We start from the raw sequence: 17532 nt of genomic DNA, 5'->3' as shown, positions 1-17532 counted from the left end.
TCAACTAAAAGTTACGAAAACCCATCTTCAAAGCCATAAAAATATGAGCTTTTAAATGAAGACATTTATTTATTTGGCATCATTCTGTTGTAAATAGGATCTGGTTTTAATTGGGCCTCGATTTGAAGTCAAGCTCGTCGTTAAGTGACATAAAAGTAACAAAAATGCGAAAATACAAAGACTCAATATAATCCGAATAATTAGTGATTGTAAGAATCCAAGATGTGTCCAAAGCCAGCCCCAATTTCGCTGCGCGTCGAACAAAAACAATGAATTATTGGATACGTGTGCTAAAGAGGTTTATTAGCAAATTAAATTTTTCAATAAATGAAAATTAAATGATGCATTTTGTGTAATTATTGAGTTTTATTTTGGAAAAACCGGCAACATTTTAATTCTAGAAGCCTTCTATAGGAAAAATAAAGCCATTTTTAGAGGTTTCAATGGTTGTGACAGTGGATCTTAGGTCTCTGCTTCAGGCATATATATACAAAGTGGTATAAAAAATGCGTATTTGGGGCAATCTGAAATTCGAAAAATTTAGCAAAAAATATTGATCAAAAGACTCGGATAAAACCAATCGATAAGCCCCTCTATCCTTAAAATCAAAACCGATCTCCATTTTGTAAACATGTTAAACAAATCTTAGCACGATTGACGAAATTTTGGTCAAAAAATACGAAAAATGTGAATAAAAACAATCATGAATTCCGACTACTATTCACGAAACTTTAAACCTCCCTTTAAAAAACGAAAATCAAAAAAATATTTTAACTTCCATACTCTACGCTGGATGGGCTTTCTAATGATACTAGTCTCAACTCTCTACGATGAATATATCAAAAAATGACTGAACAAAAAAAACATTTGAGTAAATAGTTCCTCGCCCCACAAGTGGGTCGAAACAATAATTTTTACGATGTTTTGTATTGAATAAGTCATCTTCCTTCCAGAATGCTATGCTGATGAACTCCGAATGTTGTGTTGTTTTTCTGCGTTTCTTATTAGTGGATAGAAGCACAGAAGTTCTTTTTCTTGGTATTCGACTAATTGAGTTTTTTGTGTAGACAGTAGCAACTGATGTCAATTTGAACCATTCTCAATCAGAATAATTCTACCTGATTTTTTGTTATTACATCATCTTTTGGTCCAAAATGAATGAGTAATGAATGCTTGTGTTAGTACAGGGACAAATTTTGATTTAGATTAGAAGATAGACCACTCTTTATGACGGCCAAGAACTTTTGATTCATTTATTAATGTTTGTCAGTGATTCAATGTATATCAATGTTTGTCAACTTTTGATTCATTTATCAATTTCTTATAGTTTCTTTTTACTGTATTTTTCTGCAGTAAAGTTAGATGCACTCACTTAATTCACAGTTTTAATGTTTTTTGTCCTCACAATTGCTTTGTGTTACAATTGCTTTGATGTATTTTTTTCGTCAAGTTTTCAATTTTTGATTTCTTTAAACTCAATCCTCAGGACAATAAATTTCCTAGCCGACGTTTGTTTTGTTTGAGCAAGCTTGAAAGCGTTTCAATTGATTTATGCGCACGGTTTTTTTGTTGTGACGGCAAATTGCATATAATTTGTATTTTTATTATTATTTCGTATTTTTCAAGATTTAACAATTTTATTTGAAAGTGAAATTGTGGTTGGGTATGTGAATGCGTGAAATGACGTTCTAGCCCAATCTATAAAAATTCTATTAAATCAACCAGTGCGTCTAGTCAAAAGTAACTTATAAACACTTGCTCGTTACTTTTGTTGCATTGAGAGTTGTTTGTATTCACTTCATAGAGTCTTTCTGAGGTAGAGATGATGTCTTTGATCATCCTTTTCAACTATTTTCCACAATATTCTCAGTCCAAAAGTCACTTTTCACCTCTAAAGGGTAAATACCCTCCGTAGTTCAAATTTATGGATGTCTTTGATTAAACTATACGCAATTCTGGCGTTTTCCAGCTGGTTTTTTTCAAACGAAGTTAGCAGTAAATTCACGAGGCCTTGCAATGTTTTAGCTCCTTTTTAGGACAAAGTTCTTCAAATATTGAATGGCGATGCTCAAAAATGGCGATTTTCATTTTTGCTACGTGATTTTTTTTTCATTCCCTTGCAATGTTTCATGAAATTTTGAAGATTTAACTTCAGTCAAATGAATTATCAACAAAATAGCCTATAGAATTTATTTTAAACGTCAGAAATATGAGTTCTGCTAAAGCAATCGGCTGCTATGCGAAAACATTTGTATCGGCTCAAGTTATTTTTCGGTTTTTGTCTCGTCAAAAAGTCCGAAATGAACTTGAGATAGTTGAATTGTGATAATGGTCTCTTAAGTTCTGAGTCGGCTACTTTAATCAAATGAAAGCTAATATATACATTACGAGCCCCACATTATAATAGCTATTATGCTAATTTGTCAAATTTGGCGATAGAGACATTGTTAATTGTTCTCGAACGAAAACTATTGCTTGACCGTTTTCTTCGAAAACATTTTTTCGATTTCACTTCTCGAGTGACTTTCACGCTTGCCATTTTGGTTTTATTTTTGAGTGATTTCAATTGAGAGCATTCAAAAATTGATAAAATAAAATTTTGATAAAATAAAACCGATTCTGAGAGATGATCTTACACAACACGTGTGGCTGAAAGGCTAAAATACACGAATCTTATCCGGAAGGGCGCTAGTTGGAACCCCTCCCTAGTTCGAAGTTTTTTTGTGCATTATAAAAGTTTTTCTAGCCTATGCCTAGTTCTAAATTGACAAACCTGCCTGTCGTTTGGGAGAAATTCTTCCGACGTGAGTCGGTTTTTGTTTTAATTACCAATTAGTCTAATTGTTCCTTTGTCGACATATTCCTCATTGTAAGACCATTTTTACGTGTATTATGATACGTATTGTGGAATTAAAGAGGTAAAATGGATCATGTTGTCCACTTTATTTGCTGGGGCGCTAGTTTGTATTGAGTGCTTTCTGCGAAAACAAGTTTGGAAAAAACTTACCAGAAAGAAAGGAGAGTTGCAAAAGTTAGCAGCTGTGTCGTTTGCATTCTCATAAACTGCTGCAAAGAATCTGTTCAGCCCAAAGTAATCAATCACTCGGCAGGTGATGTAAATAGATTCTAATTCCAATATCTCTGTCACCCTGTCCCAAGTATGTTGTTTGTTCTTGTCTAAATAAATCGCTAATTAATTGAGTAAGGTGGAACATTGACTCAAGAGAGGGTGTTGTGAGACAAGTTTATACCCCGTGATAGGGTTTCAATTTGAATCATATTTGTTTGTTTGTTTGAAATGACACTTTGTTGCAGTTTGACGTTTGAGCACATTTACAAAAAGAGATTTGACGGTGGTTTTGAATTAGAAAAAGCAGATGGAATGTGATTCAAATTGTTTCCAAACAGGTTTAAACTGTTCTCAAGCTGTTACTGCAACTGACCGAATTAATTTCCCTCCTGGAAACAATGTAGAAATAGAAAGTGCTTCTGTATAACAACACCACACCAGTTGTAACTGTTTGATCTTGTTAACAAGTTATGACAAATCAAGAACCAGTTTATAACACAGGTGGCTTCCTAGCAACACTTAGAAGCACAGGCAGATTCTTGACTTCAATCAAGACAAGGTCTCGAATTTCGAGAAGGATTTGAGCTCGAGTGCATAAATCTTTTTTGATTTGTGGTTCTGTATACCCTTGTGTTATTAAATGTAAATGTGGTAGTGGCTCGGCTCTGATTTTCAGATTATCTAACATCAAGGGGGAGAGCTCGGAATTATAATCTGATCGGTTTATTACCAATGTAACTACTTATAATATTAAAAACAGTCCAAGACAAGTTAAGAAGGAACGTTGCTTTTGTAAACATGTTTTAGGAAGTGGCCGCTGCGTGATATTAACCAGTTATAATTTAAACCCTCGCTGAATAGTTAATACAACCCGAATAGTTGTTTGTTATCGAGTGGCGGGAAAGGTGTTTGTTGTGTCTGCGATTAGGCGTTTGATCTTTGTGACGTAACTTAATTTAATCCTCAGCAGCCGCTGGCTTTTCAGCCGTTGTTTCTGCTGTGTGCATTGGCGTGCCGTGCCTTTGGATAAAAAGGATTTCATTTTTGCGTACCTGAATGTGATTTTAATTGACCGCTTCTTTTCTGGCTCTCAAAGAAAGCTCAAAAAGTAAATCACAATGTCTGCGTCATTGTTTGTGGGGAAATAAGAAAGTGTTTTAACTGTGAAGTGAGCCGTGGTCTGTGTGTGTGAAAGAATAAGTTTTGTTTGATTTAGCTTTTTAATGAAATTACACAAGGAGATATATCACCTACTGTTCGTCATTGTTGGGTGTAGCCAATGAATGTGATAGTTGTTAATCGAACGAAAAAATGATCATAGCTGCGCGGATCCAGAGCGAGTCGACGAAAATGCAAATAAATTTTTGATTTATTCTAACTCCAATTTCAGAAGGGTTTTGTAGACTGCTTCTTGATGATGCCTGCCAATTTTTTTTTCAAAAATTATTTGTTAATTCGTTCTTTGTCAATAAAGATTTTCTAGAAAGATAGCTCTAGCTTCTAGAAAGTAAACTAAGAGCAAGGTGAGAGCATTGTCTGAACTCGGCACAGGTAGGCTAACATTTTTCCCAAAACTGAAAAAAGTTTTTGGCAATATTTCAACTAATTGAAGTCCCTGCATTTTTTTTACTCAGGAACGTTAAAAGACAACATTTGAACAGTGGACATAACGATTTCCATAGTAGCGTGAACAGAATTAGAAAGCTGTTTATTTGAAGGGAGAAAAGAACAGGAAAATTGAAAGATTTTGAGTAACATTTTCAGAAATTGTTGTTTTTGCTTTTTTAATCAGTGAGCATCTATTGTTACGCAGACACAGTCGGAAATTATTTCAATTTCTTATTTGCGAAAATAATTGCGTTTTATTGGAAATAAATTTTATGAAAGGTTTCTGAAGAAAACTGCAACGATCTTAGAAAATATTCGAGGTATTTATCTGCTTTGGCAAAATTTGGAGAACTGATTTGGGGTAGTAGTTTAGAAAGATGTCAACTATTGTTGAGATACCTTGTCATATTCAATTGTTTCCTTGTATCAACTATAAGAGCACGGTGTAGCCCAATTCTGTTGTCTTAGTTTTTTTCTAAGTACCTTTTAAATGCGCGTTTTTGAGACACACATGAAAATCTTCTTGAGAGATGAGAAACGATTGCGTCTGAGTTATTTGAGCAAATAGGCCTGTTTAAAATTTAGCAAGAATCTACAAAACTGCGGAAAATAATGACGAGCCTCAACTGTCGACTTTTTCATTCACATCTTCTACGGCTTGAACAAAAAGTTGCCAATCTGTGTTAAGGATTGTTTAAATTTTCGAAGTTTCTGAACTTGAATAAGTTTTGATCAGTATTTATGGTTTCGATTAATTATAAATGCTTACTACAGTGATCAGCTGCTCACCGTTGTAAAAAATTAATGAGACCTATTTTTTGGAGGCTAAAGTATTTTGTCCAGGAACCGTGTTCTTGAAATATTGAAAAATGATAGTTTGTTTTTTTTTGGAAAAAAAATCATTTTTTGGCTGTTGAAAGTCTTGTGTCATGTTCACCAATAATTGGTTTCTTCAGCTTTGGAAATAAGCAAAATGAGTTACCTTAATTTTGATAACGAAGATAACCGCCATGTCATCAATAGCGCCTTCGCCGCATTTATTTTGCTGCTCTTAAATAAGAATGAAAAATAAGAATGATTGTCTCGTGGAATTTTTATATATCAGAGGTGTTTTTACACGTGAGTTTGTCATGGTTTGAACACTCACGATTAGGCGAAATTTTATTTTTTTGTTACCAATTGGTTTCATTCTCTGAGAAGCAATCTGCTTTATTGGGTACAGTTTTTGTGTGTTTCACTTTGTCTGCAGTGTTTTTGAAAAAGATATCTTATTTATCAAACTTCGATGTTTTTTGTCGTATTCTTGTCCAACTTGACTGAAAAGCTTTACTTGTAATACTTTCTCAACCAATTTATTTCAATCGAAAATTTTTGAATCGAAAGTAGTGATTACTCTTTTCCAGTTCTTAATGTTTTATCTAAGACATGTTTAAAAATTTTGTTTAATTTTTGCTGGCCATGTTCTGGATAGAATGGATGAATTTCTGATTGATAGTGGTTCTGTAGAAACTGTAAATCGGTTACCTTAACCCACTAAAACAGAGGCACTGTTTTTGTATAGCTGGGTGACATTCGAGGAAAATGGCATAATTTTTATTAGCTGATCGGTTCATTACTTACAATTTGCAGAAAATTGCATAAAAATGAGAGTGTTAACATACAAATGTTGAAGCCAATGAAGTATAAAAATTTTTTTTTGCGCGGTTAAAAAATAATGGTGCGTATGATATTCTTTGTCACCGATGTTTTTCTATTTGGCGTTTCAGGAAATTTTTCGAGATCAAACATTCACGTTTTGTGGGACTTTTTTGACCCGTCAGAATGGCAAAAACATATCTTGTGGAGCAATTAGGTTTCTTACTGTTGAATGAAAATAGCTCTTCAAGAGAAGATCGGATGTGAATTAGAGCCTTGTATTTAATCAAGCCCTTAATTTTTTTTCATCTATCTTATTTTGATGCTCCTGTTTTTTAGCAAACTGAAACGTTTTGAAATAAAACAAAAATTGATCTATTTGTCTGATTTGAGGTGGCTTAAAGAACTGCGGAATCATTTGTATGTAAAAAGATTAGATATTTCTGGATCAGAACTTATTTGCAAGGGAATAAACAGGACTTCGAATTATTTCTCATAATAAAAATATTTTGAATTTCTTACATTTGTTTATTTGTCCCTCTGAAGGCTAAGAATTTCATTCAGTACTCAAGGGTAGTTTGTTTTTGGTGTTTTGGGTACTATGTAGTACCATACCATAATTTTTGTACATTTTTGGTTGATGAGTTTAGAGCATTGTGTTTTTTTTAGCGCATTGTGAGTGCTCTTGTCAAAACCTTCTGATATTTTCCTTTTACGGCAAAGTTTGATTTTTAAGAGCTTCTATTTGTTTATTTTGGTCAAAGACATTGAAGAATTGACACTTTATTGGCTTTTTGTCATCGGAAAACAACTTCTTGAATTTATCCGAATCTGCTGTTCTTGTAAAAAAAATTCTTAATTTTTTATAAAGCGGTGTTTTGATTTGTTTCGTTCTTAAACGTTCTCTTAGTTCTCTTATTTGGCATCATTCTGTTGTAAATAGGATCTGGTTTTAATTGGGCCTCGATTTGAAGTCAAGCTCGTCGTTAAGTGACATAAAAGTAACAAAAATGCGAAAATACAAAGACTCAATATAATCCGAATAATTAGTGATTGTAAGAATCCAAGATGTGTCCAAAGCCAGCCCCAATTTCGCTGCGCGTCGAACAAAAACAATGAATTATTGGATACGTGTGCTAAAGAGGTTTATTAGCAAATTAAATTTTTCAATAAATGAAAATTAAATGATGCATTTTGTGTAATTATTGAGTTTTATTTTGGAAAAACCGGCAACATTTTAATTCTAGAAGCCTTCTATAGGAAAAATAAAGCCATTTTTAGAGGTTTCAATGGTTGTGACAGTGGATCTTAGGTCTCTACTTCAGGCATATATATACAAAGTGGTATAAAAAATGCGTATTTGGGGCAATCTGAAATTCGAAAAATTTAGCAAAAAATATTGATCAAAAGACTCGGATAAAACCAATCGATAAGCCCCTCTATCCTTAAAATCAAAACCGATCTCCATTTTGTAAACATGTTAAACAAATCTTAGCACGATTGACGAAATTTTGGTCAAAAAATACGAAAAATGTGAATAAAAACAATCATGAATTCCGACTACTATTCACGAAACTTTAAACCTCCCTTTAAAAAACGAAAATCAAAAAAATATTTTAACTTCCATACTCTACGCTGGATGGGCTTTCTAATGATACTAGTCTCAACTCTCTACGATGAATATATCAAAAAATGACTGAACAAAAAAAAACATTTGAGTAAATAGTTCCTCGCCCCACAAGTGGGTCGAAACAATAATTTTTACGATGTTTTGTATTGAATAAGTCATCTTCCTTCCAGAATGCTATGCTGATGAACTCCGAATGTTGTGTTGTTTTTCTGCGTTTCTTATTAGTGGATAGAAGCACAGAAGTTCTTTTTCTTGGTATTCGACTAATTGAGTTTTTTGTGTAGACAGTAGCAACTGATGTCAATTTGAACCATTCTCAATCAGAATAATTCTACCTGATTTTTTGTTATTACATCATCTTTTGGTCCAAAATGAATGAGTAATGAATGCTTGTGTTAGTACAGGGACAAATTTTGATTTAGATTAGAAGATAGACCACTCTTTATGACGGCCAAGAACTTTTGATTCATTTATTAATGTTTGTCAGTGATTCAATGTATATCAATGTTTGTCAACTTTTGATTCATTTATCAATTTCTTATAGTTTCTTTTTACTGTATTTTTCTGCAGTAAAGTTAGATGCACTCACTTAATTCACAGTTTTAATGTTTTTTGTCCTCACAATTGCTTTGTGTTACAATTGCTTTGATGTATTTTTTTCGTCAAGTTTTCAATTTTTGATTTCTTTAAACTCAATCCTCAGGACAATAAATTTCCTAGCCGACGTTTGTTTTGTTTGAGCAAGCTTGAAAGCGTTTCAATTGATTTATGCGCACGGTTTTTTTGTTGTGACGGCAAATTGCATATAATTTGTATTTTTATTATTATTTCGTATTTTTCAAGATTTAACAATTTTATTTGAAAGTGAAATTGTGGTTGGGTATGTGAATGCGTGAAATGACGTTCTAGCCCAATCTATAAAAATTCTATTAAATCAACCAGTGCGTCTAGTCAAAAGTAACTTATAAACACTTGCTCGTTACTTTTGTTGCATTGAGAGTTGTTTGTATTCACTTCATAGAGTCTTTCTGAGGTAGAGATGATGTCTTTGATCATCCTTTTCAACTATTTTCCACAATATTCTCAGTCCAAAAGTCACTTTTCACCTCTAAAGGGTAAATACCCTCCGTAGTTCAAATTTATGGATGTCTTTGATTAAACTATACGCAATTCTGGCGTTTTCCAGCTGGTTTTTTTCAAACGAAGTTAGCAGTAAATTCACGAGGCCTTGCAATGTTTTAGCTCCTTTTTAGGACAAAGTTCTTCAAATATTGAATGGCGATGCTCAAAAATGGCGATTTTCATTTTTGCTACGTGATTTTTTTTTTCATTCCCTTGCAATGTTTCATGAAATTTTGAAGATTTAACTTCAGTCAAATGAATTATCAACAAAATAGCCTATAGAATTTATTTTAAACGTCAGAAATATGAGTTCTGCTAAAGCAATCGGCTGCTATGCGAAAACATTTGTATCGGCTCAAGTTATTTTTCGGTTTTTGTCTCGTCAAAAAGTCCGAAATGAACTTGAGATAGTTGAATTGTGATAATGGTCTCTTAAGTTCTGAGTCGGCTACTTTAATCAAATGAAAGCTAATATATACATTACGAGCCCCACATTATAATAGCTATTATGCTAATTTGTCAAATTTGGCGATAGAGACATTGTTAATTGTTCTCGAACGAAAACTATTGCTTGACCGTTTTCTTCGAAAACATTTTTTCGATTTCACTTCTCGAGTGACTTTCACGCTTGCCATTTTGGTTTTATTTTTGAGTGATTTCAATTGAGAGCATTCAAAAATTGATAAAATAAAATTTTGATAAAATAAAACCGATTCTGAGAGATGATCTTACACAACACGTGTGGCTGAAAGGCTAAAATACACGAATCTTATCCGGAAGGGCGCTAGTTGGAACCCCTCCCTAGTTCGAAGTTTTTTTGTGCATTATAAAAGTTTTTCTAGCCTATGCCTAGTTCTAAATTGACAAACCTGCCTGTCGTTTGGGAGAAATTCTTCCGACGTGAGTCGGTTTTTGTTTTAATTACCAATTAGTCTAATTGTTCCTTTGTCGACATATTCCTCATTGTAAGACCATTTTTACGTGTATTATGATACGTATTGTGGAATTAAAGAGGTAAAATGGATCATGTTGTCCACTTTATTTGCTGGGGCGCTAGTTTGTATTGAGTGCTTTCTGCGAAAACAAGTTTGGAAAAAACTTACCAGAAAGAAAGGAGAGTTGCAAAAGTTAGCAGCTGTGTCGTTTGCATTCTCATAAACTGCTGCAAAGAATCTGTTCAGCCCAAAGTAATCAATCACTCGGCAGGTGATGTAAATAGATTCTAATTCCAATATCTCTGTCACCCTGTCCCAAGTATGTTGTTTGTTCTTGTCTAAATAAATCGCTAATTAATTGAGTAAGGTGGAACATTGACTCAAGAGAGGGTGTTGTGAGACAAGTTTATACCCCGTGATAGGGTTTCAATTTGAATCATATTTGTTTGTTTGTTTGAAATGACACTTTGTTGCAGTTTGACGTTTGAGCACATTTACAAAAAGAGATTTGACGGTGGTTTTGAATTAGAAAAAGCAGATGGAATGTGATTCAAATTGTTTCCAAACAGGTTTAAACTGTTCTCAAGCTGTTACTGCAACTGACCGAATTAATTTCCCTCCTGGAAACAATGTAGAAATAGAAAGTGCTTCTGTATAACAACACCACACCAGTTGTAACTGTTTGATCTTGTTAACAAGTTATGACAAATCAAGAACCAGTTTATAACACAGGTGGCTTCCTAGCAACACTTAGAAGCACAGGCAGATTCTTGACTTCAATCAAGACAAGGTCTCGAATTTCGAGAAGGATTTGAGCTCGAGTGCATAAATCTTTTTTGATTTGTGGTTCTGTATACCCTTGTGTTATTAAATGTAAATGTGGTAGTGGCTCGGCTCTGATTTTCAGATTATCTAACATCAAGGGGGAGAGCTCGGAATTATAATCTGATCGGTTTATTACCAATGTAACTACTTATAATATTAAAAACAGTCCAAGACAAGTTAAGAAGGAACGTTGCTTTTGTAAACATGTTTTAGGAAGTGGCCGCTGCGTGATATTAACCAGTTATAATTTAAACCCTCGCTGAATAGTTAATACAACCCGAATAGTTGTTTGTTATCGAGTGGCGGGAAAGGTGTTTGTTGTGTCTGCGATTAGGCGTTTGATCTTTGTGACGTAACTTAATTTAATCCTCAGCAGCCGCTGGCTTTTCAGCCGTTGTTTCTGCTGCGTGCATTGGCGTGCCGTGCCTTTGGATAAAAAGGATTTCATTTTTGCGTACCTGAATGTGATTTTAATTGACCGCTTCTTTTCTGGCGCTCAAAGAAAGCTCAAAAAGTAAATCACATTGTCTGCGTCATTGTTTGTGGGGAAATAAGAAAGTGTTTTAACTGTGAAGTGAGCCGTGGTCTGTGTGTGTGAAAAAATAAGTTTTGTTTGATTTAGCTTTTTAATGAAATTACACAAGGAGATATATCACCTACTGTTCGTCATTGTTGGGTGTAGCCAATGAATGTGATAGTTGTTAATCGAACGAAAAAAATGATCATAGCTGCGCGGATCCAGAGCGGGTCGACAAAAATGCAAATAAAGTTGATGCCTGTGATTTTTTTTCAATATATATTCTCAGCACAGGTAGGCTAACACTTTTCCCAAAACTGAAAAAAAGTTTTTGGCAATATTTTACTAATTGTAGTACCTGCATTTTTTTTACTCAGGAACGTTAATAGACAACATTTGAACAGTGGACATAACGATTTCCATAGTAGCGTGAAAAGAATTAGAAAGCTGTTTATTTGATGTGAGAAAAGAACAGGAAAATTGAAAGATTTCGAATAAAATTTTCAAAAAATGTGTTGTTTTGCATTTTTTTAATCAGTGAGCATCTATTGTTAAAAAAACACAGTCGGAAATTATCCAATTTTATATAATTGCGTTTTATTAGAAATAAATTTTATGAAAGATTTTCGAAGAAAACTGCATTGATCTTGCAAAATATTCAAGGTCTTTGTCTGCTTTGGCAAAATTTGGAGAACTGATTTGGAGTAGTAGTTTAGAAAGATATCAACTATTGTTGAGACTCCTTGTCATACTCATTTTTTTTCTTTGTATCAACTATAAGAGCACGGTGTAGCCCAATTCTGTTGTCTCAGTTTTTTTCTATATAACTTTTATATGTGCATTTTTGAAACACATAAAAATCTTCTTGAGAAATGAGAAAAGATTGCTTCTGAGATATCTCAGCAAGTAGGCCTGTTAACAATTTAGCCAGAAATTACGAAACTGCGGAAAAATAATAACGAGGCTTAATTGTCGACTTTTTTATTAACATCTTCCACAGCTTGACTAAAAAGTTGTCAATCTGTGTTAAGTATTGTTTAAATTTTCGAAGTTTGTGAACTTGAAAAAAATTTTGATCAGTATTTATGGTTTCAATTAATTATAAATGCTTATCACAGTGATCGGCTGCTCACCGTTGTAAAATATTAATGAGAATTATTTTTTGGAGGCTAAAGTGTTTAGTCCAGGAACCGTGTTCTTGAAATATTGAAAAATGATAGTTTTTTGTTTTTTTGGAGAAAAATCATTTTTTGCTGTTGGAAGTCTTGTGTCATGGTCACCAAAAATTGGTCTTTTTAGCTTCGAAAATAAGCAAAATGAGTTACTTTAATTTTGACAACGAAGATAAACGCCATGTAATCAAAAGCGCCTTAGTCGTATTTATTTTTTTTGCTGCTCTTAAATAAGAATGAAAAATAAGAATGATTGTGTCTTGGGGATTTTTTTTATCTCAGAGTTTTGGGTTTACACGTGAATTTGTCATGGTTTGAACGCTCACTATTAGGTGAAATTTTAGTTTTTTGTTACCAGTGGGTTTTTTTTCTGTGAGCAGCAATCCGGTTTATTGGGTACAGTTTTTGCTTTCTCAACTTGTAATACTTTCTCAACCAATTTATTTCAATCGAAAATTTTTAAATCGAAAGTAGTGATTACTCTTTTCAAGTTTTTAATGTTTTATGTATTAAGACATTGGGCATGTTTAAAAATTTTGTTTAATTTTCGCTGGCCATGTTCTGGATAGTATGGATGATTTAATTTAATTAAGTCGAAATTTTTAGGAAGTACTTTCCAGGTAAAATTTGCTTTAATGTATCATCTATTTACAGTTCTTTGAAATCAAATTCAGTTTTTAGCAAATTTTAAATTCTCATCGTATTACTTCTCTTACTGATTTCATAGCTCCAGATCAACCACAGTGTGACTGACTAATCTTAGCTGCAATGATGGTACCACTTGAAATTTTAACGCCCAAAAAATTGGCATAGTCCCCAAAAAGGAGAAATATTGCCCGCAAAAATGTGAGGAATAACAGGAGAGGACAGCTGGGAACAGGCTACTGTTAATCGACCGCAGATTGAAACGCCTATTGCTGTTCCGATACAATTAAATAAAAACAAAACTACTGAAATGAAACTGCAGGGGTTGCTTATGGAACTAGCTTATGGAACTAGTTAATGAAGAAAAATTACCTGATGTTTTGGTAGTAGAATAATGCGCGCATTGACAGTGTGTGAGACGAAAAAAGTGACGTTTTGAATTAAACTGTGTCGACAAGAGAAAATGAATAAATAATATGAGGGAATTTGTAAATAATTAGCAAAGTTGGGCCGAGTAGAAATAAGGGGTTTGGTGTGAGATTTAGGGAATGGTTAGCTGGTTCACACAGTTGTTCCTGGTTGGCGTTCTAGAGAATTTCCCAATTGGAGGGTGAAGAGAGAGAATAACTCAAGTGTGCTGTAGCATGGTGTGGTGTGGTTAAGCATAGTAGTTAGTAATGTTGGTATTGGTGGTGTTTTTGCCAAAGGTGGCGAGGGAACGAAAAGTGGTTGTTTATTTTGGAGTGAAGAGCACTTGATGCGGGCAGGGAGTAAACAAAGGCCAGTTGACTCTGGGAAATAAGGGCCAGTTTGTATAGCGAGGGGAGAGCTTTTAATCTAATTAAATCTATACACACTCAATCTCTCTCTCTCTCTCTTCTTTTCCCAATCTTATTCTACCTCTGCTCTTTTCGCTTCCTCTCTTTTTCCCTCTCTCCTCTCCTCTTCAGCTCTTTTCTCTTCTGTTCTGGCTACGATACCCACCTTAACTGTTAACACCACCACCACCACCACACCGCTGGTAACTGCGACCCCCCTACTATTAATACTTCCACTACTTATACCAGTCCTTCCCCCCCCAGCTCCCAGTCACAGTGTCTCTATTAACACCTCATCACCAATGCCACAGCCACCTCAGCTACAATAATAATAATACAGATATACACACATACATACCTTCTTCTTCTTCTTTAGTGAACTAAGTGAGTACTGCTGACTAACTGGCCATAACTAGTCAAATAACTAACTAACTAAAAACGTATCAACTAACTGACCAAAGCCATAACTTAGAATACTACAACAAATGCCTTGTTGTTCCTGTTGATGTTGATGTAATTTTGCCCCTAATACCCCATTACCCCCTCCTCCTCCCCCCCCCCCCGCCAACATCTTTAATTTAACTCTCTCAATACTTCGTTCTTTCTCCAAGGCAACCCCCCCCCCCCCCCCCGCTCAATGCAAACACTATGCTCCTAATTCAGACCGCGTCCGTATTTTGTTCTATTCTTTTCATGTCACCACAGATCTCTTTTTTCTGCAACTTTTGCTTGAAAATGCAATTGTGCAACCATCTCTTGCTCTTCAGAATGGCACACGTGACGTCATTTCTGACTTGGTGATCGTGAGCAGTAGTCAGTCCATGTTGCGTGTCAAAAGTAACAACTTGTTCACATGCTTGGCCTGCTCTCTCTCTCTCTCTCCCTCTCTCTCCCTCTCTCTGTATATATGTGCGGGGGTATTGTTAGTTAGAAGTGAGAAGAGAAGGAGCAAAGTGTCTTTTATGTGTGTTTTATAGCCGCATAAATCTTGGTCCTAGCCGGCTGCTGCGCTGTTTTAGTAATTACTCTTTGCACCCCCAGCCATTTAATGCCCACTCCAGTGGGGTGTTTGTTGAGGCATGCACCTTGTTTGAGGGAGGAAGTGCGCGGCCTTGATTGGACAAACCAGATGTGGATCTAACATTTACTCTGCTAATTTAATTCTTCCTCTCGCCCAGGAAATCGCATTGAGATACTCACTCAATGTTGTCTAATTTAATTAGCTGCCCAATACTAGTTCAAATCTCTATTTAACTTACCCCCATAACCCAACTGGCTTCGCTTCCTTACTCAAAGCTGGCCGGGCCAAGTTGCTAACTGACAAATTTTGGTATAACCTCGGGAGCAAAATTTGTCTGGCAAAATTTAACCAGAATCAATTTTATGCCCGGAGCACAAATCCAAAATTTCAGACTGAACTTCTGCTGAGTTTTTCGCATTATACCCCCCCCCCCCCATAGTATGCATACAATGCATAGCTTCCCCTCCCGCCGCCCAATTACCGGAAATATACCATAATGGGGCTATGATTTTGTAGAGGGTTATAATGGGAAAATCTCTTTATGGGAAAAACTTTATGCAAATTACAAGTCAGTTGGTGAGAAAAAATCTTGAACGAAATAAGCAAAGAAAGTTTAACAGTGGAAGAAACTGTTAATAGAAGTTTTAAAAAAATAGTATTCTTACCTTTTTGCGTTTGGACGTGTCACTTTGCAGGACTATTTGGGGGCAAGCAATTTTTGAGTGGAATTAATTTTTGATGACAATTGATTGGGAGTTATATTGAAAGAAGTGAGAGGAGAAAAAGAAGACAGTAGTTGATAAGCTGGAGGGAAAGATGTCGGTCAGCAACATTTTTACTCTGTGTCTCTTTGGTTGAAAAGTTTAGACGTAGGCGGAGAAAAATTCAAAATTTAGACCTGTCTTCTCTTTTTCTGTTTACAGGTAGAAAAGTTGCAGCGCAGAGATATTCTTTCTGCTATTATTTTTACTTGTGCTAATACCATCACCACCACCACCGCAATATCATTTTTATAATTTAGTTGTGCTTTTAACGTTCCCAGCCTCCTGGCCTCATATTTTGTAGCTTCTTTTCTGTCGAGGAGTGAATTTTAATGTCGCTAAAGGTGTTTTTTGCAAAGTTTCCAGTGTCCATTCTTTCAAATATTTATAACTAAAGCAAGATAAGGCAAGTGGAGGAGAGAAGCTGTGCTGCCATAGTGTGATTGTGGTTGAGTTTTAGAGCTGGCAGGAGGACTGGCTAATAACTATCAGCAATTATTTAATATTTGGTCTGTCAATTAAGTTATACTGAGATGGCATACCCAAGAGCTTGGATTAGGGCTTTGAGATGATTACTAGATGCTAAATGGATCATCTCCAATTGAGTTTGCCTTTTGCATCCTGTGAAGATAAAAATATCTTGAATTTAAATTCCAAATTTGAGTTTTTTTTGTTAGCTGCTAAATGGGCCATCTGAATTCAAAGATTATTTTTTCGTATCTTGTCATCATTGCAGCTGTATAGGTTACCTCACTCTGACTCTGATATTTACATGACGCTGCATTTGACATTACTTGAAAACCACCAGGAGAGAGGTCCCAGAGATTAGACAGAATTTCGAGGCTGACTTTAGGACAGTCACGTAACGTAGGCGTAAAACACGCACTTTGCAGTTTGGCATTGTGTACAACAAAATGCGTCATTCTAGAATTTGGCTTTGTATTGATATGACATCATTCTAGAATCTGATAGAGCAGTTTAACTAGTAGCACATTTAAAGTTAAAGGTGCGGCCTACTATCTTTTCATTTTCTATGTGATTAAAGTCTTTAAAACACTCACGTGCACATTTTAAAATGCCAAAAGTCTGCAGTGCCAGAAGTTATACTAGAGTTTTTTCTATACGTAGCCAGAAGTTTGACTTCCATGAACTTTGTCATTTTACAGCGAGCACTTTTCGTGTTTTAAACAAGGTCACGTTACTCTGCAATAGAAATCGATGCTTAACGCCAGAAGTTGTCAGAGACTACAAGCAAAGTGACGTAACCTGTACTTCCGTACGATATAATTTCACGCAACTCTTTTTAAATTTTTCAACGACACAAAATGTTTATAACCAGTGATTGATTTTGAAACACACTGACGGTGTACTTAAGTCGTGTCTGCGTACTTTTTACCCTTAAGTGGTTGTCGTGTTAGTCTGAGATTTAACTACATTACCCCTAAATAGATGCTAATCTGGGGTAGTGTCTTGTTGAAATAGACAGGATTGGTCACATGGGCGGGGGGGGGGGGGGAGGGGGAGGGGGTTGGAGAGTCCATGGGCGTATTGGGGATTGGATGTTATTTATGTAAAGTTGGTATTCTTTCCCATTCATTCTCCTCTCCCTCCCTTGGCACCCAAAGGCAATTGCGTGGGTCGATACACGTGCGTCTGTCTCTAATGTGTAATGTCTGGTTATCTGTGGAAATGTGATGTTTTGCGCATGCGATAAGGTGTGTTTTGCATCACTACTTACTGTCAAATGCTACAAGTGAAATCCTATTCGCAGTC

General features: G+C 35.2%; 2 protein-coding genes across 4 annotated transcripts in view; one reads left to right on the top strand and one right to left on the bottom strand.

Annotated features, from left to right (window-relative positions):
* LOC142344487 (glycine receptor subunit alpha-2-like) overlaps nt 1-3905 on the bottom strand; it is a 29715-nt gene extending 25810 nt beyond the window's left edge. Inside the window, exons 1-2 of one of the 2 annotated variants that reach the window (XM_075396159.1) lie at nt 3444-3905; nt 3008-3177 (exon numbers count right to left, since the gene is read on the bottom strand). In XM_075396159.1, coding sequence (XP_075252274.1) covers nt 3008-3060 — 53 coding nt within the window. In that variant the 5' untranslated portion in view covers nt 3061-3177; nt 3444-3905. The other variant, XM_075396157.1, reaches the window with a different exon arrangement.
* Nucleotides 1-17532, top strand: part of LOC142344494 (galactokinase-like) — a 451158-nt gene that overhangs the window by 402658 nt on the left and 30968 nt on the right. The gene's annotated exons all lie outside the window — the stretch shown is intronic.

This window comes from Convolutriloba macropyga, chromosome 8 (genome assembly GCF_964194025.1).
Source record: "Convolutriloba macropyga chromosome 8, txConMacr16.3, whole genome shotgun sequence".
NCBI classification, from domain to species: domain Eukaryota; kingdom Metazoa; phylum Xenacoelomorpha; order Acoela; family Convolutidae; genus Convolutriloba; species Convolutriloba macropyga.
The sequence above is the reverse complement of the archived record's forward strand: the minus strand, read 5'-3'. Positions and strand labels throughout refer to the sequence as shown.